General features: G+C 38.8%; 2 protein-coding genes across 6 annotated transcripts in view; one reads left to right on the top strand and one right to left on the bottom strand.

Moving 5' to 3' along the window:
• LOC117323888 (E3 ubiquitin-protein ligase HECTD1-like) overlaps nt 1-11,663 on the top strand; it is a 33,492-nt gene extending 21,829 nt beyond the window's left edge. For 4 of the 5 annotated variants that reach the window (XM_033879394.1, XM_033879393.1, XM_033879396.1 and 1 more), the window contains exons 28-42: nt 932-1,430; nt 1,627-1,922; nt 2,341-2,497; nt 2,946-3,034; nt 3,278-3,408; nt 4,765-4,822; nt 5,116-5,293; nt 5,758-5,840; nt 6,449-6,576; nt 6,807-7,143; nt 7,439-8,049; nt 8,361-8,436; nt 9,083-9,176; nt 9,543-9,693; nt 9,960-11,663. In XM_033879394.1, the coding sequence (XP_033735285.1) occupies nt 932-1,430; nt 1,627-1,922; nt 2,341-2,497; nt 2,946-3,034; nt 3,278-3,408; nt 4,765-4,822; nt 5,116-5,293; nt 5,758-5,840; nt 6,449-6,576; nt 6,807-7,143; nt 7,439-8,049; nt 8,361-8,436; nt 9,083-9,176; nt 9,543-9,693; nt 9,960-10,242 (3,171 nt within the window). In that variant the 3' untranslated portion in view covers nt 10,243-11,663. The remainder of the gene's footprint in view (nt 1-931; nt 1,431-1,626; nt 1,923-2,340; nt 2,498-2,945; nt 3,035-3,277; nt 3,409-4,764; nt 4,823-5,115; nt 5,294-5,757; nt 5,841-6,448; nt 6,577-6,806; nt 7,144-7,438; nt 8,050-8,360; nt 8,437-9,082; nt 9,177-9,542; nt 9,694-9,959) is intronic. The other variant, XM_033879395.1, reaches the window with a different exon arrangement.
• A 5,861-nt stretch (nt 11,664-17,524) lies between these two features.
• The window catches only part of LOC117323887, a 45,538-nt gene continuing 36,181 nt past the window's right edge, over nt 17,525-26,881 (bottom strand). Inside the window, 11 exon segments of the mRNA XM_033879391.1 lie at nt 17,525-21,799; nt 22,404-22,478; nt 22,634-22,706; nt 22,708-22,758; nt 22,985-23,184; nt 23,387-23,438; nt 24,202-24,333; nt 24,635-24,710; nt 25,026-25,141; nt 25,814-25,894; nt 26,284-26,386. Of these exon segments, the coding sequence (XP_033735282.1) occupies nt 21,669-21,799; nt 22,404-22,478; nt 22,634-22,706; nt 22,708-22,758; nt 22,985-23,184; nt 23,387-23,438; nt 24,202-24,333; nt 24,635-24,710; nt 25,026-25,141; nt 25,814-25,894; nt 26,284-26,386 (1,090 nt within the window). The 3' untranslated portion in view covers nt 17,525-21,668.

The following is a 26,881-nucleotide window of genomic DNA, read 5'->3' as shown; positions in this document are numbered from 1 at the left end:
CAAGCTGCTTCAGCTGACAACCTAACAACGGCTATTAAGTCAGTAAGTATAGAACAGGCCGCCTCGGCCGACAACCTAACAACGGCTGTTAAGTCAGTAAGTACAAAACAGGCCGCCTCGGGCGACAACCTAACAATGGCCGTTAAGTCAGTAAGTACAAAACAAGCCGCATTGGCTGACAACCTCACAACAGTCGTTAAGTCAGTAAGTACAAAACAGGCCGCCTCGGGCGACAACCTCACAATGGCCGTTAAGTCAGTAAGTATAGAATAGGCCGTCTCAGTCGACAACCTAACAATGGCCGTTTAGTCGGTACAGAACAGGCAGTCTTGGTCGACAACCTAACAATGGCCGTTTAGTCGGTACAGAACAGGCCGTCTCGGCCGACAACCTAACAACGGCCGTTAAGTCAGTAAGTACAGAATAGGCCGTCTTGGTTGACAACCTAACAACGACCCTTAAGTCAGTAAGTATAGAATAGGCCGCCTCAGTCGACAACCTAACAACGGCCGTTAAGTCAGTAAGTTAAAAATTAGGGCTGCCTCAAACAGTAACTCAACACCCACTGTGAGTGCAGTAAGTACAGAACAGACTGCTTGTAGTTATTGCAGGAATTGAAAATGTTATGTACATAATCTGCTGAAAATATTATTTTGTGCCTGAAGCATCCCACTAGATTATGATCATGCTCATTGCAGTTTCTGCATGCTATCAAAGCAAATAATACTGGTCTGCCACTTCATCATTGAGATAATCTTTTGAAGTTTGAAAATGTGCTAAAATTTAAATACATCAAAATAAACCTGTTTAGAGTAATAAATACTAACATCAAAATAAGTCTGTTTAGAGTAATAAATACTAACATCAAAATAAGTCTGTTTAGGGTAATTGATATCAGTATTTCATGTTCATCAATTTGTTTTGGTTATAGATGGCGAAGAATCTGGCTGACAGTATGGTGAATCTGGCAAGTTCTGACGCACTTGTGTCTGTAAATGTGGACCCTGTAGATGAAGGGGTGAGTGGTAACATCCCCACAGAGCCTGTCGTGGTTGTCCACAAGGGCCATGAGCGTGGAAATGTGGAGGCATCTGGGGGCTACCCTGCCCTGCCAGACGTCCTGGAAACAAGTGAACAGGGATCACCAAAGGGTGCAGAGGCCATGCAAATGCCATCCACTACTGTTGGTTCTAATGTAGCTGCCAGTGTGGCAGAGGCTATCGCCAAGAAAATGGAGGCTCAGACTCGCAGTTCTCCTACCAATCCTATGAGTGTGAGTGTTCCCAATCTTCCATCAAGTATGGAGCAGACAGTAAGTCTCCTTGAGACCTTTGCCGCCGTTACACGCAGGAATCTCGGTACTGTTGTCATGAACAACCGCAGCAACAGTGGGAGACTTGGTCCTCAGAATTCACCGAGTATGTACAACAGTATGTATACTTACTTACTACAGGGGGCTGGTCTGTGTAGTTACAAAAGAGAAACATGTTTACAAAATGATAAATGGTTCACAAGTTTCTGTTTTAGTACTGAAATGTTGATCATTTAAATTCTCGTTGGTGTGACTTATTTAGTGAAGCAGCTTTGAATGGTTGTAGAGTTTGAAAGAATGTTATTTCCATCCAGATGCCTTGTTGAGTACAGCCCAGAGTTATCCAAGCCTTACCACATCGGCATCAGCAACATCCAACACCTTAACAACAACGCAGACCATGGCTAACGTAACATCACTGAGCCAGGCTTTAACACGCAGCCTCACTTCCACATCTAGTGAGAGTGATAACGAGTTCATGGAGAGCTGTCGTGCACCAATGCTGCTCGCTGAGCTGGATGATGATTGTGAGGAACTACCTGGACCTGATGATGATGATGATGAAAATGAGGATGAAAATGAAGATGATGAAGTATATGATGACTTCTTGGTAAGTAGATACAGAGATTGTCTCCTGTATTTCAAGATCTGTTATAATAATAAAAAAAAGGTTTCAGTTTGTTTCATGCAGATCCCCCACCTGCAAAAAGGAGGGGGATTGGGGCAGTTGGACTAGAAGTTTCCTCTCCATCCATCTTGTATATTTGATGTGTATGTATGAACATAACAGCACAGTTTTTCAGTGCTCTAGTGTCTTCATTCCTTGAGGGATTTTGACCACACTTCACACAGTGATAAAGGACCATAATATTTGGGTCAAGGTTACGGTCACTTACTATTTTAAGTGGGGGCCGGTAGGGCATATGTATTGCTTTAGCAATTCCCAGTATGCTTGTATTTTAAAGTCCAGATAGTTTACGTCTGGTAAAGAGTTGTGATGTGTGGTACATTGGTTATCTCTTTTACAGGAGGAGGATGAGTTGGAGGGGAGAGGTGAGAGAAGGAAAACATGGGATGATGAGTTTGTCCTGAAGCGCCAGTTTTCTGCCCTCATCCCAGCGTTCGATCCTCGTCCTGGCCGCACAAATGTCAACCAAACACAGGACTTTGAGATTCCTGCTCCAGGTTAGCTAGGATGAAATATAAAAGCTACATGTTGTGAACCAAACAACATTTATAATGCTTGGATTTCCTTTGAAGGGTTTAGAAAACAAATATTTCATTGATCTTAGATTTCACCTTTTAAGATTTTACTTATTATCTTACAAATTTTTCAGACATTTGTCCCTTTATTAAATTCATTCTCACATTCAAGATCAGGGAAAAATAATGGGGAGAAATCTTGTTTTACAGCTCTTATTAATTAGTATAGAATCTCACACGTATTTATATCAGAATTTTTGTTTTGTGTTTGGTACTGGCTAAGGATACACTACAGTATGGGGTCATTTTCTCCTGTTATTTACCATATTACTTTGATTTCCGTTTGTGCTCTATGAATGTATATGATAAAACCAATTCTGTAACATCCCCGTTAACCTGTTACTGTAACAGTGATGTGTATATCCAACAGGATCTGATGACCAGAGTATGGTCGAGTCCAGTGACCAGGTGCTTCAACCCAAACTGGCCATCTACATCAAGGCACCAGGCCTACCAGGGGTAAGGGACAATGTTTATCTGTTATGGAGAGTTTATACTCTAAACCTGTTTATATCAAATAATAATAGGTGATAGGGTCCCGAACTTCAGAGTACCTAATGTAACTCAAATACTCTGGCAACTCTGCCTTATTTTGATGTGTCAATAATTTGGATACATGACGGTTCTAGTGCAGTATTCTGCAGCTTATGTCCTACATTTCTAGTTGAATTGTAGTGTTAAACATTATGTGTTGTTGTTTAGATGGAAGATGGTGAGGTATGTCTCGGCCATGAGAAAAGCTGTATATTCAAGTATATACAGAAATTACTAACTCAGGGACCTGCATCAAATAGAACAGAGAGGCTGAAGAGGATCTGGGAACCCACATACACGTAAGGCACAACTCAGGACTGATACAGTAGGCTGTAAATATAACACTCAGGACTGATACAGTAGGCTGTAAATATAACTCAGGACTGATACAGTAGGCTGTAAATATAACACTCAGGACTGATACAGTAGGCTGTAAATATAACTCAGGACTGATACAGTAGGCTGTAAATATAACTCAGGACTGATACAGTAGGCTGTAAATATAACTCAGGACTGATACAGTAGGCTGTAAATATAACTCAGGACTGATACAGTAGGCTGTAAAAATAACCGTCAGGACTGATACAGTAGGCTGTAAATATAACACTCAGGACTGATACAGTAGGCTGTAAATATAACACTCAGGACTGATACAGTAGGCTGTAAAAATAACCGTCAGGACTGATACAGTAGGCTGTAAATATAACTCAGGACTGATACAGTAGGCTGTAAATATAACTCAGGACTGATACAGTAGGCTGTAAATATAACTCAGGACTGATACAGTAGGCTGTAAATATAACTCAGGACTGATACAGTAGGCTGTAAAAATAACTCAGGACTGATACAGTAGGCTGTAAAAAAACACTCTCAGGACTGATACAGTAGGCTGTAAAAATAACCGTCAGGACTGATACAGTAGGCTGTAAAAATAACACTCAGGACTGATACAGTAGGCTGCAAATATAACTCCGGACTGATACAGTAGGCTGTAAAAATAACTCAGGACTGATACAGTAGGCTGTAAAAAAACACTCTCAGGACTGATACAGAAGGCTGTAAAAGTAATTCTATTAGGACTGATACGGTTGGCTGTAAAAATAACTCTTTAATTGGTGATTTTGGTCAGAAATCTTGCTTAGAACTGGCAGAGAACACTACAAATGTTTGGTCTTTGCTGGCTATCATGACTGACAAGCTTACAGATGTTTGTTCAGCTATCACTAATACAATATTTGGAAGAGATAATGGCCCAATATTTACAGTTATCTGATATATAACAAGTTAATGATTTATTAGTGTATGTATTTAATGTACCATCAACATGATGTGGATTTTATACTAGGCTAGGACTGTTGTTATTGTACTTAAGATCTGCACATCACAATATTCTGAATTCTGAAATGAAAAAAGATTGCAATGGCAAGGTAGAGGGTAACATACTGAAAATTTGAGTCTATAAGAATTAAGAATTTATTCTGAGAAAAACTGTTTAAGTAACTGATTTGATAAATCAAAGAATTATGAGGATTTCTCATTAACTGCTGAAAATGAATGCAGTACACACATACTAGTCCAGCTGTCTGTAGCTGAGTTAGTAACAGGCATTAGTCGATATACCATGTTCATATTTCTATATGTGTTGTTTTATACAGGATAGTATACAAGGCCTTAAAGGATGGAGAAAGTAAACAAGAATTGGAGAAAATGACAGTATGTATTGCCATGATAGTATTGAACTCATTCTTTGTTTTATAAAAGAATACATCATAATATCAGTGTAGATATCTTAAAAGACTTAAAAATAATCCATCTGTGGTTAAAATTAGGGTCAAAGGTCAAATGGGCTACTGTCTTATATGAGGTGTGGCTCTTGCTCCACTGTGATTATTTGGGAATTTCATTGAGAAGTACAATGGGGCCCTTGGTAACCAATTTCTGTATTCTAGTTGATTTGACCTCTGAACCTGCTAATAGTTTACCTAACCTTTAACCTTGCATTGTAGGATTCTGTGTATCGCCAGATTGGAACCCAGGCCGACAGTCAGGGCTACCAAATCCTCAGTGAATGGGACATCCCTCGTAACAATGATCCCACGGCCTGTACCATGGACCATGTGCTTCAGCTGCTGCAGCGACTGTATGCCATCGCTATGGAGCAGACACCTAACACTCTTATGAAATGTACGTACAAACTATTCCTGTAATAAAGCACGCTGGTTACATTGGATGTCAAGGTGCTTATGAACATGTAGCTGGAATTCTGTTTATAGTTCAACTTTGGCATTATGCCTTGATGTTCTGTGTAATGTTGACCTATGACCTTAAACTCTTTTGTTTTTGTTAATTGTGTAGAGGTATGATGCAGACAATAAATTCAATATTAGTGCATGATTACCCAGAAAAGGAAATTGAAGATGGTACAATTGTATCTTGGTGACTTTCATTACAAAAATTCATTGAGATTTGTAGTGAATTAATTTTCATTTCCTTGGAGATTTCTATCGGCAAACCTAATCTGACTAAATTATCTTTCAGATTTAATGTATAATTTTAAGATGAAATGAAAGAGATGTTACTTTACAAAATAAATATGTATGTGTTCTGTATAAGTACCCCTGCTTTATTCCTCAAATCTTTTTGAATAGATGATCAACCACTGCTACTGAATGTGCCAGCAGAAGACTTCATCAGTAAAAAGATCACTAATAAATTAGTACAACAGACACAGGTTAGTATTACCATCACTGGCAGAACGGCTCAGATCTGACGTGTAGTTTTATCCTGTCAAGTCAGTATTGGTAAACCCATTTATGGCTCAGGTCTGAAATGTAGTTTTATCCTGTCAAGTCAGTATTGGTAAACCCATTTATCAGAAGAATGTGTATTGGTAAACGAAGAATGTCTCGGATCTGGCATGTAGTTTTATCCTGTCAAGTCAGTATTGGTAAACCCATTTATCAGAAGAATGTGTATTGGTAAACGAAGAATGTCTCAGATCTGAAATGAAGTTTTATCCTGTCAAGTCAGTATTGGTAAACCCATTTATGGCTCAGATCTGAAAGGAAGTTTTATCCTATCAAGTCAGTATTGGTAAACTCATATGTCAGAAGAATGCTTCAGATCTGAAATGTAGTTTTATCTTATATCAGAAGAATATCTCAGATCTGAAATGTATCGATACTCATTTGATTCCATCATGTATGGAAATGAGTCCATCATGTATGGCATTAGGGTATATATTATTTCGGAATACCATGCTTAAAATGTTACTATTTATAAACATTTATCAGACATTGGACTGATTATCCTGACACACTGTGATTTGTATGTCCACAGGATCCACTAGTGCTGGCCAGTAATGCCCTACCTGATTGGTGTGAGAAGCTGACCAAGTACTGCCCTATGCTGTGCTCATTTGAAACTAGACAGATTTACTTCACCTGTACGGCCTTTGGATCTTCCAGGTAGGTAACAGTTAACTAGACAGATTTACTTCACCTGTACGGCCTTTGGATCTTCCAGGTAGGTAACAGTTAACTAGACAGATTTACTTCACCTGTACGGCATTTGGATCTTCCAGATAGGTAACAGTTAACTATACTGATATCTAGTCAGAAATATGATAGATGATGACTTTTCATTTTGAATGAAACAAATGTGAAATAATCTTAACGATTATACATTTCTCTTGCAGGGCCATTGTGTGGCTACAGGACCGGAGGGATGCCACCCTTGAAAGAAGTCGTGGCCCTATGCCACGCAGAGACGAGGGTGGGGAGTATCGTATTGGACGACTGAAGCATGAGCGTGTGAGGATCCCCCGTGGTGAGAGACTACTAGACTGGGCTGTACAGGTGATGAAATACCATTCCCACAGGAAGTCTGTGTTGGAAATCGAGTTTGAAAAGGAGGAAGGCACAGGACTCGGCCCCAGTCTGGAGTTCTATGCTCTCATTGCTGCAGAAATGCAGAGAAAGGAGCTTGGACTATGGCTTTGTGATGATGAATTCACCGACAACCTAGAGAGAGAGGTGAGTAGAAGACTCTGATATACAGGTGTTATAATTTGAATGTCATACTCTGATCTAGTCTTATCGAAAAAAAAAAGACATGTAACCCCAAACTACCAAGCAGCTCAATTGACTCCATAAAATTATATTTGATAAGTGATTGGTCTGATCATCTTTTGTATTAGGTACATGTATTATACTATAGCTTGTTTTACATTCTATATGGTTACAAGGACCTATATTTCATTTGACAGATATCACATTTAATGCTATTTGTGTTTCTATGTATAAGTAACTTCAAAATGTTTATTTGCAGGTTGATATTGGTCATGGTGTGAAGCCCCCTGGGTTCTACATCCAGAGGGCTGGGGGTTTGTTCCCAGCCCCTCTTCCTCAGGATAGTGCAGATATTCCCCGTGTTGAGAAACTATTCCACTTCCTAGGTACTCTCCTTGCTAAGTGTGTACAGGACAAACGTCTGATTGACTTACCACTCGCCCGTTCCTTCTTCAAATTGATGTGTATGGGTGAGATGGGCCACATTATCACACAGCAGTACCAGGACTCGCTACATCGATCAGTGGGTAGTACTATCGAGTCATACCACAGTGAGCAGGACCTGTCCCCACGCGACACACTGTCCTCCAGCATAGAGGATGTGGATAAGGAGTTAATCCTTGATCCCCCTAAGGTCAAACATCCAGACACACCTGCCTGGTACGAAGGAATTCTTAATGATGATGACTTTGAGCTCATCGACCCCCACCGTGCAACATTCCTACGACAACTACGAGAGTTGGTCAGTAAAAAACAGAGAATTCTAAAAGACAAAACACTGTCTCCTGATCAGAAAAATATACTCATACAGCAACTAGGTCTGCAAAATCCATCCGTGCCTGGCGCCATCTACAGGATAGAGGACATGGGGTAAGAACAGGGATGTAGGGGTTCAGGGGGGTGTTGAACATTCCTATATACTGCTAGATGATGTGAGGACAGTGCGATAGATGAATTCTTCATTTATTGCAGTAATATCTGTTCGCAAGGTAGCTTTACTCCTTTGTTGAAGAGTTTAGATTTCAAATATTTAGATTTGTTTAAAGTTACTTTAAATAAATTTTAAACTCAAGTTATTTTTGAATAACATATATTGTATTCAAAATTAATTGACTACTGTCCAGATTTCAGTGATTTTAGATAGCTGATATGAAATCTTACTATTTTTTTCTTTGTTTCAGTCTGACATTCCAGTTTAACCCTTCCTCCAAAGTGTATGGTTACATGTCGTACGATCTCAAGTCTAATGCTGAGGAGGTAAGATCATTGTCCAAAGTGTATGGTTACATGTCGTATGATCCCAAGTCTAATGCTGAGGAGGTAAGATCATTGTCCAAAGTGTATGGTTACATGTCGTATGATCTCAAGTCTAATGCTGAGGAGGTAAGATCATTGTCTAATGCTGAGGAGGTAAGATCATTGTCCAAAGTGTATGGCTACGTGTCGTATGATCTCAAGTCTAATGCTGAGGAGGTAAGATCATTGTCCAAAGTGTATGGCTACATGTCGTATGATCTCAAGTCTAATGCTGAGGAGGTAAGATCATTGTCCAAAGTGTATGGCTACGTGTCGTATGATCTCAAGTCTAATGCTGAGGAGGTAAGATCATTGTCCAAAGTGTATGGCAACATGTCGTATGATCTCAAGTCTAATGCTGAGGAGGTAAGATCATTGTCCAAAGTGTATGGTAACATGTCGTATGATCTCAAGTCTAATGCTGAGGAGGTAAGATCATTGTCCAAAGTGTATGGCTACATGTCGTATGATCTCAAGTCTAATGCTGAGGAGGTAAGATCATTGTAAACATAAACTATGATAAAATAACCAACATTTGAAGGAAATATTGCTGTGTTTTAGTTAATGATGCTAGCTTTTACTTAAACTGTGAATGTGTTTACAACAGGAGGTGAACCTGGAGAATGTGGATGAATATGTTGATCTGGTCACCGACTTCTGCATCAACAGTGGAATCCGACACCAACTTGATGCCTTTAAAGGTACCAATCATACCATGTGGTAGCTAACTCTACATCATAATAAATGGCTTTAACTATATCATTCTAAATATTGTGTCTCATTTATTATACAATTTGAAATGTTGATTTCATATCTCAGGTAACCATCAAAAAGATATAAACTTAAATCTTCGCCCTGTATGATTGTCCCTGTTTACTTTGACAAGGTATAAACTAAGATCAATGCCCTGTATGATTGTCCCTGTTTACTTTGACGAGGTATAAACTAAGATCAATGCCCTGTATGATTGTCCCTGTTTACTTTGACAGCTGGATTTGACGAGGTATTTTGATAAGATATAAACTAAGATCAATGCCCTGTATGATTGTCCCTGTTTACTTTGACAGCTGGGTTTGACGAGGTATTCAGCATGGACAAGCTGCACTCCTTCAGTCCTACAGAACTAGCCACGCTGATGTGTGGGGAACAGGCACCTGTGTGGTCACGCGAGGATGTCCTCAACTACACCGAGCCCAAGCTGGGTTACACCAGGGACAGGTGAGTAACTAGTCTGTTGTCACATTATAAACAGGTTTGTTTACTGGTAGTGGGGTAAAAGATGGGTTGGAAGCTTTGGAAAAAAAATAAAACTTCTTCAATAAACTGAAGGTTTCTGTTAATGTGGGAGAACAAATTATGACCTTGACAGCCATTTTGATGAATGAGATGATGATTTTGGTAAAGAGATTAATTTGTATGTAAAATATTTCTGTATTTTAATTTGATTTGGATTAGACATTCAGACTGGTTGTTCCTAATTTCAGCCCTGGGTTCCAGCGTTTTGTCAATGTGATGACTAGTCTTAGTGCGGATGAGAGGAAGGCATTTCTACAGTTTACAACTGGATGTTCCTCCCTACCACCGGGTGGCTTTGCTAATCTCCACCCGCGCCTGACGGTGGTGAGGAAAGTGGATGGAAGCGACTCTAGCTACCCCTCAGTCAACACCTGTGTTCACTATCTCAAGCTGCCCGAGTACTCCTCTGAAGACATCCTACGCCAGAAACTCCTTGACGCTACCAGTGAAAAAGGTTTCCATTTGAACTGACGACGGATGTGGTTAGCCATGTCAAAAGACAAACTTGTGTCAGCTGTCTTTGGGGATGGAAACTTTTTGTGGAGAAATGGTTGTGAGACAATCACACATGTTACCAGAATCTTCACTTTGATACTGGACTTGCCCTATTGTTAATGTGGACTGATATTTGACCATCACATGGATCATCATAGATGACCTAGCTCAGTGTTTACAGCTTTCATACATAATCATTTCCCTAACTTATAATTCACGTATCTACCCAATACTGGAATATGGAATTGCAGTAATTTGCAACATAAGTCTTTATGTAGAATGTTAAGCTGGGATTCTAAAAATTAGTGTGCAAGGTAGATTTTAATGCTTACAATCACATTGATGTGAATGAACATAATGCTAGTGATAAAAGCTCTATTAAAGGGATTACGATATCTTCAAGTCGTATTTGCGGACAAACCAGATAAAAGTACTGTTGTTGGACGAATCATCCGAATCACCAAACCACATATAAAAAAGACAGAACCACATGTATCACACGTACTGATCACATTGGACTCTTAGTTTCAGTGTTTAAACAAACTTTGCAGACTGGTAATGTGTGGTTTGATTACTGAAATGTGACTTCTTTCATTGTAATAGAGATATTGTCAGCGAGACTCATTTATCACTATAGATGTGCGAGTGTGTGTTGTGTTGTCTGTATGAGATGTGTTTGGTTGTGTGTATGTTCTATTGCATGGTAGCCTTTAGGTCTCTAGACCACATGTCAGGGATATACAATTCTTCTTAAATCATGTTTAAATTTTGCTATTTTTTTTTTGTATCTCTCTCAAAATTTTGTTGTGAATTTTAGGTAATCCACTGCATAATTTACTGGTTACATGTTCCTAAGAGGAAACCATTGTGATATGGCTGATATATAGAATCATGATTGGGCCATGACAGATTGAAATGTTGGGGAGATGATCATGACTCGGTAATATTTAAATATGGAAGAATCATGAAGCAAAATCAAGTCACTGAAATGTTTGGTCAATATAACCACATATTGAAGGAGAATTAAGCTTTGTAGGGACCTGATCAGCTTTGGTAGAGACAGAATACATTTGTTAGTTGAGAGGATTATAGACATATTTATCCAAGTGCTTGACATCTTCTCATGTTCCACAAATGTTTGTGTGTATATGTTACGCCAGAATGATTGAAACAATTTATTGTTGTTTGTTGTTGAAAGATTTTAACACTTTTAACCTTTTTTGTATTGTTCCATTGAAATGGAAGCCTATTTATTGTTTTGAGTAATTCATATCACATGCAAGCTTTTGAAACAAAACAAAGAGTTGGCATATGTTCAAAAGAGATGTGATGAAATCTATGTGATACATTTGTTTTAGTAGGAGTTTGTATTAAATGCCTGTGCAATCACAATATCATTAACTGTTTGTTGTTTTTTGCTATGTCACATGCAAAATTTATTATAAGAGCAATATCATAATCTTTCTTTTGTCTCAGTCTCCCAGTGAATTAACTAGATTTTTGGGCTCATGCTGTACAACAACATTCATGAAGCTCGACATTTAAGTTTGATAAATGTTGGATTTTGACATTTGAAGTTCAGTTATTTCTTTGAAATTATAGATGGAATCTTATTTGGGGACAGGTGTTCATCAATGTTTTTATTACTTAGAAATTTTCCTCATGTGCTTTTCTTGTGATTTATTTTGAGATTGTTTAACTGAGGAGCGTCAATGTTCACACACTATAATGATCACATTTACGAACAGTCATTGTACCTTTAGTTGAGCATCCCTTACCTCCGCCAGGTACGTTAATAGATCTGCCTGTGAATGAGACAAACCAAAGCTGATATTGGTACTTGCTTGGCTCTGTTTGACGATAACTTGTGAGGTTGGCACTAAGAGCTGGTTTGCCTGTTGTCAGGACATATATAATGTGTCCAGTTATGCTGTTTCACTGTATTGATGTACACTATAAAAGTGTCCGGGTGCCTCCAAACGCTGGTTCTGGTGTTGCCCGGGAAACACCATGTCAATTAACACTGATTCACAGGTGATAAAATTGCAGAATACCTCTGCTGGAAAAGGAATTGATCAAAATACATTTTTGGTATCTTGCTATTGTTTGCCCAGAGGCATGCCCTTGAGCTGTATCCTCCTGAAAGTGGACACACCCTACTTTTCCACTGGTGAAAAATACAGATCTGGTCCTGGATTTTGTGGAACATTTCTTGTATCTGCCAGCAATCATCAGTTGAAGTACTGGAAATGATGTACCACGACACAGTGACCAGGTACAAGTTGCCCAGACATTAGACAATTCTCGACTGACCAGAATGTAAATGTATGTTGCAGTTTCATCATTTTGTATATTTGTGCTTCTGATTGCCTATCTGGGTTTTTAGGTCATCTGACCCGAAGGGTCAGGATGACCTATAGTCATCATGCTTCGTCCGTCGTCGTGCACCGTCCGCCGTCCGCCGTGCGTAAACTTTTCACATTTCAATCTTCTTCTCAAGTTCCACCAGTGGGATTAAGCTGAAACTTGCCTGAAATGATCCTGAGATGGTCCTGACCAAGTGTTGTTATTTTTCGGGTCAGTCTGAAATCCAAGATGGCCGCCATAGCCGCCATTTTGAAAACACATTCTAAACTTCTTCTCAAGTTCCACCAGTGCTGTTGGGCTGAAACTTGCCAGAAATGATCCTAAGAAGATCCCGACCAAGTGTTGTTATTTTTCGGGGCGTTCCGAATTCCAAGATGGCCGCCATAGCTGCCATCTTGAAAAACACATTTTAAACTTCTTCTAAAGTTCCACCAGTGCTATTGAGCTGAAACTTGCCTGAAATGATCCTGATATGATTGCGACCAAGTGTTGTTATTTTTCGGGTCGGTCCGAAATCCAAGATGGCCGCCATAGCCGCCATCTTGAAAAACACATTTTAAACTTCTTCTCAAGTTTCACCAGTGCTGTTGGGCTGAAACTTGCCAGAAATGATCCTGAGAAGATCCCGACCAAGTGTTGTTATTTTTCGGGGCGTTCCGAATTCCAAGATGGCCGCCATAGCCGCCATCTTGAAAAACACATTTTAAACTTCTTCTCAAGTTCCACCAGTGCTATTGAGCTGAAACTTGCCTGAAATGATCCTGATATGATTGCGACCAAGTGTTGTTATTTTTCGGGTCAGTCCGAAATCCAAGATGGCCACCATAGCCGCCATCTTGAAAAACACATTTTAAACTTCTTCTCAAGTTCCACCAGTGCTGTTGGGCTGAAACTTGCCAGAAATGATCCTGAGATTATCCCGACCAAGTGTTGTTATTTTTCAGGTCAGTCCGAATTCCAAGATGGCCGCCATAGCCGCCATTTTGAAAAACACATTTTTAGCTCACCTGCCCGAAGGGCAAGTGAGCTTATGCCGTGGCGCGGCGTCCGTCGTCCGTCCGTCGTCCGTCCGGCCGTCCGGCCGTCCGTCCGGCGTCAACTTTCCATTCAAGCAACTTCTTCTCAATAACCAAAAGGCCTAGAGACCTAATATTGGGCCTGTAGCATGCTGGGGTGAAGGGCTACCAAGTTTGTTCAAATGAATGACCTTGACCTTCATTCAAGGTCACAGGAGTCAAAAAGGCTAAAATCTTCAAACGACTTCTTCTCAACAACCAACAGTCCCAGGGAGTTGATATTGGGTCTGTAGCATGCTGGGGTAAAGGGCTACCAAGTTTGTTCAAATGAATGACCTTGACTTTCATTCAAGGTCACAGGAGTCAAAAAGGCTAAACAAAAATTAGACGACTTCTTCTAAATAGCCAAAAGACCCAGGGACTTGATATTGGGTCTGTAGCATGCTGGGGTGAAGGGCTACCAAGTTTGTTCAAATGAATGACCTTGACCTTCATTCAAGGTCACAGGAGTCAAAAAGGCTAAAATCTTTAGACGACTTCTTCTCAATAACCAAGAGTCCCAGGGACTTGATATTGGGTCTGTAGCATGCTGGGGTGAAGGGCTACTAAGTTTGTTCAAATGAATGACCTTGACTTTCATTCAAGGTCACAGGAGTCAAAAAGGCTAAAATCTTTAAACGACTTCTTCTCAATAACCAAGAGTCCCAGGGAGTTGATATTGGGTCTGTAGCATGCTCAGGTGAAGGGCTACCAAGTTTGTTCAAATGAATGACCTTGACTTTCATTCAAGGTCACAGGGGTCAAAAAGGCTAAAATCTTTAAACGACTTCTTCTCAATAATCAAGAGTCCCAGGGAGTTGATATTGGGTCTGTAGCATGCTGGGGTGAAGGGCTACCAAGTTTGTTCAAATGAATGACCTTGACCGTCATTCAAGGTCACAGGAGTCAAAAAGGCTAAAATCTTTAAACGACTTCTTCTCAATAACCAAGAGTCCCAGAGGCCTAATATTTGGCCTGTAGCATGCTGGGGTGAAGGGCTCCCAAGTTTGTTCAAATGAATGACCTTGACTTTCATTCAAGGTCACAGGAGTCAAAAAGGCTAAAATCTTTAAACGACTTCTTCTCAATAACCAAGAGTCTCAGGGAGTTGATATTGGGTCTGTAGCATGCTGCGGTAAAGGGCTACCAATTTTGTTCAAATGAATGACCTTGACCTTCATTCAAGGTCACAGGGGTCAAAAAGGCTAAAATCTTTAAACAACTTCTTCTCAATAACCAAGAGTCCCAGGGAGTTGATATTTGGTCTGTAGCATGCTGGGGTGAAGGGCTACCAAGTTTGTTCAAATGAATGGCCTTGACCTTCATTCAAGGTCACAGGGGCCAAAAAGGCTAAAATCTTTAAACGACTTCTTCTCGATAACCAACAGTCCCAGAGACCTAATATTTGGCCTGTAGCATGCTGGGGTAAAGAGCTACCAAGTTTGTTCAAATGAATGACCTTGACTTTCATTCAAGGTCACAGGAGTCAAAAAGGCTAAAATCTTTAAACAACTTCTTCTCAATAACCAAGAGTCCCAGAGACCTAATATTTGGCCTGTAGCATGCTGGGGTGAAGGGCTACCAAGTTTGTTCAAATGAATGACCTTGACTTTCATTCAAGGTCACAGGAGTCAAAAAGGCTAAAATCTTTAAACGACTTCTTCTCAATAACCAAGAGTCCCAGAGAGTTGATATTGGGTCTGTAGCATGCTGGGGTAAAGGGCTACCAATTTTGTTCAAATGAATGACCTTGACCTTCATTCAAGGTCACAGGGGTCAAAAAGGCTAAAATCTTTAAACAACTTCTTCTCAATAACCAAGAGTCCCAGGGAGTTGATATTTGGTCTGTAGCATGCTGGGGTGAAGGGCTACCAAGTTTGTTCAAATGAATGGCCTTGACCTTCATTCAAGGTCACAGGGGCCAAAAAGGCTAAAATCTTTAAACGACTTCTTCTCGATAACCAACAGTCCCAGAGACCTAATATTTGGCCTGTAGCATGCTGGGGTAAAGAGCTACCAAGTTTGTTCAAATGAATGACCTTGACTTTCATTCAAGGTCACAGGAGTCAAAAAGGCTAAAATCTTTAAACAACTTCTTCTCAATAACCAAGAGTCCCAGAGACCTAATATTTGGCCTGTAGCATGCTGGGGTGAAGGGCTACCAAGTTTGTTCAAATGAATGACCTTGACTTTCATTCAAGGTCACAGGAGTCAAAAAGGCTAAAATCTTTAAACGACTTCTTCTCAATAACCAAGAGTCCCAGAGAGTTGATATTGGGTCTGTAGCATGCTGGGGTAAAGGGCTACCAAGTTTGTTCAAATGAATGACCTTGACCTTCATTCAAGGTCACAGGGGTCAAAAAGGCTAAAATCTTTAAACAACTTCTTCTCAATAACCAAGAGTCCCAGGGAGTTGATATTGGGTCTGTAGCATGCTGGGGTGAAGGGCTACCAAGTTTGTTCAAATGAATGACCTTGACTTTCATTCAAGGTCACAGCAGTCAAAAAGGCTAAAATCTTTAAACAACTTCTTCTCAATAACCAAGAGTCCCAGGGAGTTGATATTGGGTCTGTAGCATGCTGGGGTGAAGGGCTACCAAGTTTGTTCAAATGAATGACCTTGACCTTCATTCAAGGTCACGTCGATCAAGTATGCTTAAATCTTTAAATGACTTTTAGTGAAAAGCCAAAGTGCAGAGAGACATTATATTGGTCCTGTAGCATGCTTTCAAATAACTGCAGGATCCATATATGAAAAGATCACTGCATTGCAGGTGAGCGATTTGGGCCCATTGGGCCCTTGTTAACTTCTTCTCAAGTTCCACCAGTGCTGTTGGGCTAAAACTTGCCTGAAATGATCCTGATATGATCCCGACCAAGTGTTGTTATTTTTCGGGTCGGTCCGAAATCCAAGATGGCCGCTATAGCCGCCATCTTGAAAAACACATTTTAAACTTCTTCTCAAGTTCCACCAGTGCTATTGAGCTGAAACTTGCCTGAAATGATCCTGATATGATCGCCACCAAGTGTTGTTATTTTTCGGGTCCGTCCGAATTCAAAGATGGCCGCCATAGCCGCCATCTTGAAAAACACATTTTAAACTTCTTCTCAAGTTCCACCAGTGCTATTGAGCTGAAACTTGCCTGAAAAGATCCTGATATGATCGCCACCAAGTGTTGTTATTTTTCGGGTCCGTCCGAAATCCAAGATGGCCGCCATATCCGCCATCTTGAAAAACACATTTAAACTTCTTCTCAAGTTCCACCAGTGCTATTGAGCTGAAACTTGCCTGAAATGATCCTGATATGATCCCGACCAAGTGTTGTTATTTTTCGGGTCGGTCCGAAATCCAAGATGGCCACCATAGCCGCCATTTTAAAAACACATTTTAAACTTCTTCTCAAGTTCCACCAGTGCTGTTGGGCTGAAGCATGCCTGAAATGATCCTGAGATGATCCCGACCAAGTGTTGTTATTTTTTAGATTGCTCTGAAATCCAAGATGGCCGCCATATCCGCAATCTTAAAAACACATTTTAAACTTCTTCTCCAGTTCCACTGGTGCCATTGAGCTGGAAATTGGTGAGGATGTTAAGGAAGGAGGGCCAACAAAGTGTTGTTGTTTTTTTCGGCCTCGTAAAAACTTTGACATGGCAGCAATGACGGCCATTTTGTAACATGATTGTGCAATCATGGTTTTCATGAACAACACCTATTTCAAACTTCTTCTCAAATTCCAAATTCTCAAAAAGGTTTGTTACCGTTACTTTTCTCAGGACTTAGAAAGGGAAGTAGCTCTCCAAACTGTATGTTATATTTAAACCACAAAATCAAGATATATAATTTATAAACAATTTTATTTTGTCATGAAAATATTGATTGTAAATAACATTATGTATTCTGAAAACAGTTTACATAATATGCTGTTGTAACTTAAAGCTATACAATATCGTCAAACATGCTCTAGTAACATTACAACACACACATTAAAGGGGTCTCTAGCCTGTCGAGTAACGGGCTACAGACAAGTAACTGTAAAACAAGGAAACTCTACATAACGTTAAAATAATGGCACACCTGCTATAACCAATACCTCCAGTAACAAAGTTGTGTTTGTAATCAACAGGATATCTGTATTATAACAGTATAGCACATGTTTGGATTCTTACACCAGTACAACACTTGTGTAGGTAAACATATATTAATAGCAGAATAAATAATTCATTTCTCAAGCATTTACTTAAAATTGCTGATGATCTTCCCAAAGTCAACCTTTTAAAGGTGAATTCTTTGGATAAACATTTTAATATTATTTTAGGAAGAAGTTGTTAAAAACCCAGTCACTGGAAACTGAAGCTCCATTTGACCGAGTGATTATGGCACAGTTTGGTAATAACAAGTAACATGGCAACTGTACATATGTACACACTACATAGCAGCACATACACATTGTATGTGGATAACAATATCAGACTCTCACTTAGTACTAGTGTCAATACATATCCTCCATTAACTTAGTACTAGCGTCAATACATATCCTCCAACTGTTTTACAAAATTCAAATTAACAAACATTTGGATTTCTTAATCCATTTTTCAAAAATATTTAGATGTTTTTATTGAACTTTGAAATTCAAAAGTTAAAATGTAAAGCAAATAAGGAACTGTAGCATAGAACAAACTGAAATGATAAACTTTGCATTATGCTGCTGTAGTGAGCAATATAAAACTAGCACTATCACGTAACAAGTAACAGACTCGATATACATTGTATACAAAAGATGTGTTTACAGTTAAAACTTCAAAATATCGTAATGATTTCAGTAAGTCAACTGTTTGTTGTAGAAACTGATCAATCCAAAGTAGAATAAATCACATTAGTTTTCTGAGATATATAGGTATCGTCCTCAACCGTGATTGTCTCCCCTGTCATATAACCTAAAAGGTCAACCTTTAAGTCAAACGTTTTATGATATTCATGTGAAAAACATATGTCCAATTTTCAGGGAAACTACTCTCAAAGTTAGAAATACCTTAGATTGTTTTGTTTTCACACTCTTTATCATAATTGAAGCGATATTGATGATGCTTTCCCCAACTCATTATCTACCTAATTTCAACATTCCTTTTTTAATTACACATTATATGGTTGTATCAATCAAAACAATACTTTTGTGAGGAGGAAATGTTGTATATCATGTGTTTAAATAGTTTACACTATATTTCATACAAAGTACATGCATGTTTCTGAAAACCTCCAGGTTGTTAATGTTTACATTCCTGTCAACCAGGAGATATGAGGAGTTGCTGGAACTGATTGCTCAGTATAGCCTGCTCCCAATCTTTGTACTACCGGGTAACATTCAATTCTTGTTAGTCATACAACTTCATATTAAAAACCAACAACGTATCTTTCTTCAATACTCACATTGTCGCCACTGAACACGAAAAGTTGCTTTAATTAACTACAATAATATACTAGTATGCTGTTTTGGAGTGGAACATAAATAGCATTTCTAATCTACCAGTTTAGTATGTATTGTAAAGTGTATCAAAACTACTCAACCACTGGTATTAAATATCATTGTTTGTATTGTAAAGTACATTTGTATATAAAAATTACTGATTTCATACAAAATCATTTCTAATGCTTTGTAACAAAAATATTTTGATCTGAAAAATTGGACAAAGATATTTCAACATTTGACCAATTGCTGATATCAACCCATGTCTGAATTAAGCATTACAGTCAAATGACATTAAATCGATGTTTAACAACTGCCTCTTATGTTTCATAATTAAACGCTGTGTCATGGATTTCACAGAGGACAAATCTAGAGAAGATTGATTGGTGGTGAAATATTATAACAGGGTCTGTAAAAAAATTATCAGGCAGAATAAATGTTCAAGAGTTAAAAAATTTATGAGTATCAAAAGTTGTCAAAAGACTGTCATGGATGTGGCAGTCATGATGTTATGAAACACTGCTAAAACTGGTGTACATACTAGTTAAAACAACATTTTTCCATTAAAATATGTCATCAAGATTCTTAAATGTTGGGTATTTTATACATGTATTGTGTAGAGTACACAGGCAATATTCCTTCAAGTGAAATTCACATGACGAATTTCACGTGCACGTGAAGGAATATTGCCTGTGTACTTAACCTTTTTTGTTCACATCATTATGATAATGATAAAAAAATTTTGTGACATTTAAAAATGTTAAACTTGAAATGTAGGATATATATGTATCATGAATAGTTGCTGTAAGCAATGTTTTTTTGTATGGAGCGATTGCTGATGGATGCCACTGTAAGCGTAGGTGTAGCAAGCTATGAAGATAGCCCTTTTGTTGTTTTTTTTTAAAAAGTGGATATCTTTTAAAGTGAAAAATTCAGTATTTGATTTAAGGATTACATGTAACAAGTAGATTTTTGTTGATTCAAAGTCACCTTTCAAAATGAAAATGGTAGATGGACAGGAATTCTTTATATGGATATTTTCTTTGGGACAAGTTCGTAGTAAAAGTATGGAAGATTCTATTTCCATTTAGAATCTGTAAAATATGCAGCCTAAATCATCCCCTCATACCTTATCCTTCGATGGATAAACATTTACAAATATAGCACCATTGTTTGAAAAAAAAAGAGATGAAATCTAGGGTCATCTGGGTTCTGTAGTTCCAGTGTTTAACTTGCTTGATTTACACAGGATTCTGGTGTGTTAATGTTGTGAAGCCTGAAGTCCAGTGTTAACATCATGGTTTCTTGATCATATTGGATCTGATGTAAAAGTACCTGAATACAGCCCATAGCTATAGGATCACCTTCCGTAGGGTCACAGTCAAAGTCCAGGTAGGAACAGTAACTATACATTTAATCCTCTCAATCTGATATCATCTTAGCACTTTCAATACTTAAGGTAAATGTCTACAGAGATGACTACGGATATCAGTTGTGATTGTCCATCAGACCTCATTGGAGAGCTGTTGTAAATCCAGAGAAAGAACACATGTACAATAGACTTAGGTAGTGCAGCTCTACATATCTTCTAAGTCATATCCTTAATTTTTTCTCTCTTTACAGAATTGCCTCCCATTGACCGGTTTCCAGAACATCAGCATAGATGCACAATAGGATTACGTCACCAGAACAATGACATCACAGGAACAATACATATGACATCACAATATCAACTTCAATGGATAGACACACAGCAGGATGTGCACTTTTGGACAGAAAACTGCTTATAAATGCTGATAACAGTAGTTTTGGAACATGATTGATAAAACCTACAAACTTTTTCAACAATGAAGGTATGATAAGAGAAATCTCAACTTGAAGTGGTGATAGTTTTCATTCTCAAACCTAGACCTGAAGACAGCCTTGGATTAGTGTATTCAAGGATGTCACCATTACGTTGACATTTCTCAGTCACACTCTCAAGGTAATAGACTAGAATAAATTTCTGTAACATGAAGGGCCATGTTCAGAATTATTGATAAACAGGTACCCACATCAGTACACATCGGTACCACGACCACTCATTTCTGTAGAGACAATGGCCGGGCTACAGGACCTCAGTAATACACAGGTTCCACGACCACTCATTTCTGTAGAGACATCGGCTGGGCTACAGGACCTCAGTAATACACAGGTACCACGACCACTCATTTCTGTAGAGACATCCACGGGCTACAGAACCTGGGTAAAACACAGGTACCACGACCACTCATTTCTGCAAAGACATCCATGGGCTACAGGACCTCAGTAATACACAGGTACCACGACCACTCATTTCTGCAAAGACATCCATGGGCTACAGGACCTTGGTAATACATAGGTACCACGACCACTCATTTCTGCAAAGACATCCATGGGCTACAGGACCTTGGTAATACATAGGTACCACGACCACTCATTTCTGTAGAGACATCGGCTGGGCTACAGGACCTCAGTAATACACAGGTACCACGACCACTCATTTCTGTAGAGACATCGGCCAGGCTATATTAGCCGCTGTACGTTTGTAAGCAAAAACACAGTTTTTTCTGTTGTTCTGGAGTTCCGTCTTCAGATCTTGAGGGATTTCGGCATCCTGTAATCGCCTCTCTGCAAAGAATAGGACATGTTTGAATAAAAGTTTGTCAGTGTTGGTAGCAGAATCAAAGAATAGATTTGAACTTTTGCTCGTAAATCGTCGATTACATAAATATCTAAATATAACATTAACATTTATATTAGCCTGTACCATCCGACCCACAACCATGACAGGGGAGGTACTGACTTCCAGGGGTCTATGACTCGTTCCTAAGGTCAAGTATCCGAAAGTCACAGGACCACAAGTAAATACATCTGGTGAGTCTCAGTCCTACTGAGGAAGGTCACAGTAGTGGTCGAAATATTTAGGTATGTAATCAATGTGTTATGGTCAAAAGTTCAAATCTATTCTTTGAATAGAACATGTTTATTAGATTCTCATTTCATAAGGATTTCAATGATGATTTAATACACTTTTTATTAAAAGAAATTCTCAATACCCAAACGGCCCAGAGATTAACATAGGGTTCGTAGCATTCTGGTATGAAGGGCTTCCAATTTTTTTTAACGGATGACCTTGATGTATTTTTCAGTTCACAGGGGTCAAATGTCCTAAACTCTAAAATGATCATTTCCAAGGCTTTGATATTTGACCTATTTTCCACAGGTGACCTACCTTCTCCTTTGATGAGTATGTAGAGGCCGTAATCCTGAGGGTTGGTCACCTTGAACTTGTGAGCTATCAGGGTACCTATAAATGACAAATGTAAAATGTCAGAACAAAATCTCTCAATATTTACTGGAATTTTGATGATTTTTCAAATTAGCTACATATCATTGATAAAAGTTTCTTATCTTTACAGATACAAGTTTTTAACGCAATTTAGAAAAAAACTGACTACTTACAGACATCTTTTGTGTGCATCTTGGGTCGAACAGGAAGCGTTTTCCAGATAATGCTGTCCCGGAGTTCGTCAGGGAATGGCGACCTTCAGGAAGCCCTGTATGTCCTCTATACCTGGTAGGTGGCCCTAAACCACAGAATATGATAGCGTCATCAACAAATTCAATCTATCAGAGTTTTAGGATGTTCAAGTGTTTCACACAAGCCCAATCTATCAGATTTTTTTTTTTATTATTTTATCGATACACATCAACCTTTTCCCCTTATCCTCATAATTTACAATGTATATAAATTTCTTTCCCTCTGATATGATAATATATATCAAATACAGATATGAGCCATCGAGCTAGTACCTCGTGTTGTGTAGTCTGTGTTTCCTGCATGTCACGGAACTTTTTGAGGACGAGTACGGCACTGCTGAGTGAGGTGAGATAGTACCCACCCTCTCCATTGAGTAGAGACGGATGGATGAGGCCCCAGATATAGTCGGACTCTATCTCCGCCGTAACAAACCCACAATGCACCAATACATATATCATCATCGGCAAGAAATCTGTAAGATATACAAAACAGGCCTCACTGTAAGTAATCAATTAAACATGTACTGGTGGATGTCTTCATCATAAGACTGAACACTAAAATCACTTCCATATACATGTCTACTCACTAAAATGTCAGTTTTTTGTAGCTCATATTATATTCTGATGTAGACAATGTGGGTGATAATCGATAAAACAATCAAAATGGAGACGTACCATCAGCTCCCATGATGACAGGTCCAGGTCTAGCGTGATCAGGCTTGTTTGTCTGTAACAAGGGAAAGTGATCAATGTGAAAAAAAGAGACAACCTAACTGGTCATTTGATAAAATAAATATAAAATACATGACAGTCGCAAAACAAATTTTGGTATAGAAAATTTAACGGTATAGAAAATTAAACAAAAAAATTTAACTTCAATTTGTATATGGAAGCGCTGAAGTCCTAATTTCAGAAGGTGGTACATAAAAGTGGGACAAAATATACTGTGAACAAAAAGACATGACTCTACATACAGCGGGGAAGTGATCTGACTTCAATATTATGATCTGCTGCGTGATCCTAAGGACTGTACTAGCATACACTGTAGGTGACAGAGTATTATATACTGTATAATGGGCTCAGACTGAGAGACAAGTGACATACACTGTAGGTGACAGAGTATTATATACTGTATAATGGGCTCAGACTGAGAGTGACATACACTGTAGGTACCAGAGTATTATATACTGTATAATGGGCTCAGACTGAGAGACAAGTGACATACGCTGAACAAAGGGAAATAACTCTGCATACAGTGGAAGAAAGACCTTAATATTTCAGAACGAGATGCTCCATCATCCAGAGTGGTACTCGTATACTACTTTAAGTAACAAAGTATGTAAGATATTCCCCTGATAAAGTGATGCCATGATTGAAAGATTGATGAACAGACAAAAAGTATAGCATCCCACCTCTGTTAATTTAGGGGCGAGAGATTGATGCGAGTATTGCTACATGAACGTCTTTTGTAGTATAAACTGTTGACTTACACACTGATAGATAATGGAAGTCGCACCAAGCAGATACTCTAGTTTCTTGAGTGGTGAGTATGCCTTCTGCATCTTCATAAGGTACTGCTTGATAGATTCCATCACAGTACTGTCTGGGGGCGAGATTCCAGGCTGGAACATCACAGGTTAAATATGGGGTATACGAAACAAGACAATTCTACTGATTTAGGTTGAATATCTAGATTTTTATTCTACTGTAACTCTTAGATACTGCAATAAAGTGTGGTACAAAACAACACTAAAAAAAACACATATCCTAATATAACTCTTTTAATTACTCTCACCAGCGTCCATTGTAAAATATTGCTAATCACAGACCTTCCACCACATTCCATAGTCGGTTTAAACAGGTATAAGTACAATTACACAGGCAATCATTATTTTCTCGAAGCAATAAGAATTACATTCTCACCCTCAAGCCTATCTCTTCCGGAGACTTAGTTCTGGCATACCGGATGTTTTCAGAAAGATTCTTCACACTGCCGTTTCTGTAAGTGAGGTAAAGTTTATTTGTACAGCTCATTTTGATGTACCTTTTTATGATGATGACGTTATCAGGGTAGGACACCATCACTGTTTTACTTTATTGTGGTGTAGAGTTTCACTGTTATAGCTCAGTAATTACTGACGAAGCAACTCTCTAGGAAATACAAGTCAGTTAACTAACCAGTAAATAATTAAATCCCAAACCAGAGTCGTCACACTTCATGTATGTCCCCCTTTTGAAATGATTAGATCCCACACAGTGATTTTTCGACTGATACAGCTGATGTGAATCTAAGAAACCATGTGAGGCATCTTACCTGGTGTATTCGTCGACAAACAGTTGGTAGATGTAATGTTTGAGGGGCTGCAGCACACATACATGGAGAGCTCTCTCTATAATAGCATCCACATTCAGGATCTCATTAGACCGCAACTGGTAGAAATGAAATTCTCATTTTAAAATCAGGCTATGAGGTATTCACTGATATATGTATGACCAGGTTGAACATTCAACATTCCTAGTCCTCCCCCATTCCCTATTATGTGGTAGTACAAAGACACTGTGCTACCCCTCCTGTACATCCCTCCCTACGGTGAGCCTGCCATAAAGACACATAACTGTCCCACCCCCTCCCTATGGTTAGCCTGCCATAAAGAAACTTAACTGTCCCACCCCTTCCCTACGATTAGCCTGCCATAAAGACACTATGGTTAGCCTGCCATAAAGACACTTAACTGTCCCACCCCTTCCCTACGATTAGCCTGCCATAAAGACACTATGGTTAGCCTGCCATAAAGACACTTAACTGTCCCAACCCTTCCCTACGGTTAGCCTGCCATAAAGACACTATGGTTAGCCTGCCATAAAGACACTTACCTGTCCCACCCCCTCCCTACGGTTAGCCTGCCATAAAGACACTTACCTGTCCCACCCCTTCCCTACAGTGAGCCTGCCATAAAGACACTTACCTGTAACAACCTTCCCCTCCCCACAGTGACTGCTGAAAAGACAATTACCACAACCCCCCCCCAGAGAGCAGCTGTAAAGACAATTACCAGAACAACAACCCCCTTCCCACGGCGAGTCTACTATAAGGACACTTACCCGTGTTCGCTCAGTCTCTATGACATCTTCTAGTTCATGTTTAACCAGGTAATTCCTGATACCTGTCATAAACTGGCGTACCTGTAGTAGTAAATGTTTATCATTACTAATGTTAACGAGTGAAATACACATAAACTGACGTACCTGTAGTAGTAAATGTTTATCATTACTTATGTTAACGAGTAAAATAAACTTATCACAGCAATAATTTTATTCAGGTTAACAATATGTTACAAATGCTACATATAAAACTCAAATATTTAAAACTGAATTTCAGTTGAAATTTGAAACAGCCCAAACTTTGAAACCAAAATAAAAAATGAAAAATTGCAAAGTCTCGAACTTTTCACAATAATTTGTCTCATATTCCTATGGGTAACCATATTAATCAATGCATTGGAAAACACCTTTTACAGACTAGTGTTACATCAGGATTTTTATGTAAACTTTTGTACGGTTTATTTACATACATTTCTGGTGACAATGCCTGGGTTTGTCTCCGGACTCTCTATGGTACACTGTATAAAGTTGGCTATCGTACTCCCAAATGTGGTGCTCTTGTTTTCTGATAACCTGTAGTCAGAGATATACACATATTAACCTGTAGTCACAGATATACACATATTAACCTTAAGTCAGAGATATACACAAATTAACCTGTAGTCAGAGATATACACATATTAACCTGTAGTCAGAGATATACACATATTAACCTGTAGTCACACATATACACATATTAACCTGTAGTCACAGATATACACAAATTAACCTGTAGTCACAGATATACACATATTAACCTGTAGTCACAGATATACACATATTAACCTGTAGTCACAGATATACACATATTAACCTGTAGTCACACATACACACATTAACCTGTAGTCACACATATACACATATTAACCTGTAGTCATAGATATACACATATTAACCTGTAGTCACATATATACACATATTAAGCTGTAGTCACAGATATACACATATTAACCTGTAGTCACAGATATACACATATTAACCTGTAGTCACATATATACACATATTAACCTGTAGTCACAGATATACACA

Source organism: Pecten maximus, chromosome 3 (assembly GCF_902652985.1).
Source record: "Pecten maximus chromosome 3, xPecMax1.1, whole genome shotgun sequence".
In the NCBI taxonomy this organism is placed as follows: Eukaryota; Metazoa; Mollusca; class Bivalvia; order Pectinida; family Pectinidae; genus Pecten; species Pecten maximus.
The sequence above is the reverse complement of the archived record's forward strand: the minus strand, read 5'-3'. Positions and strand labels throughout refer to the sequence as shown.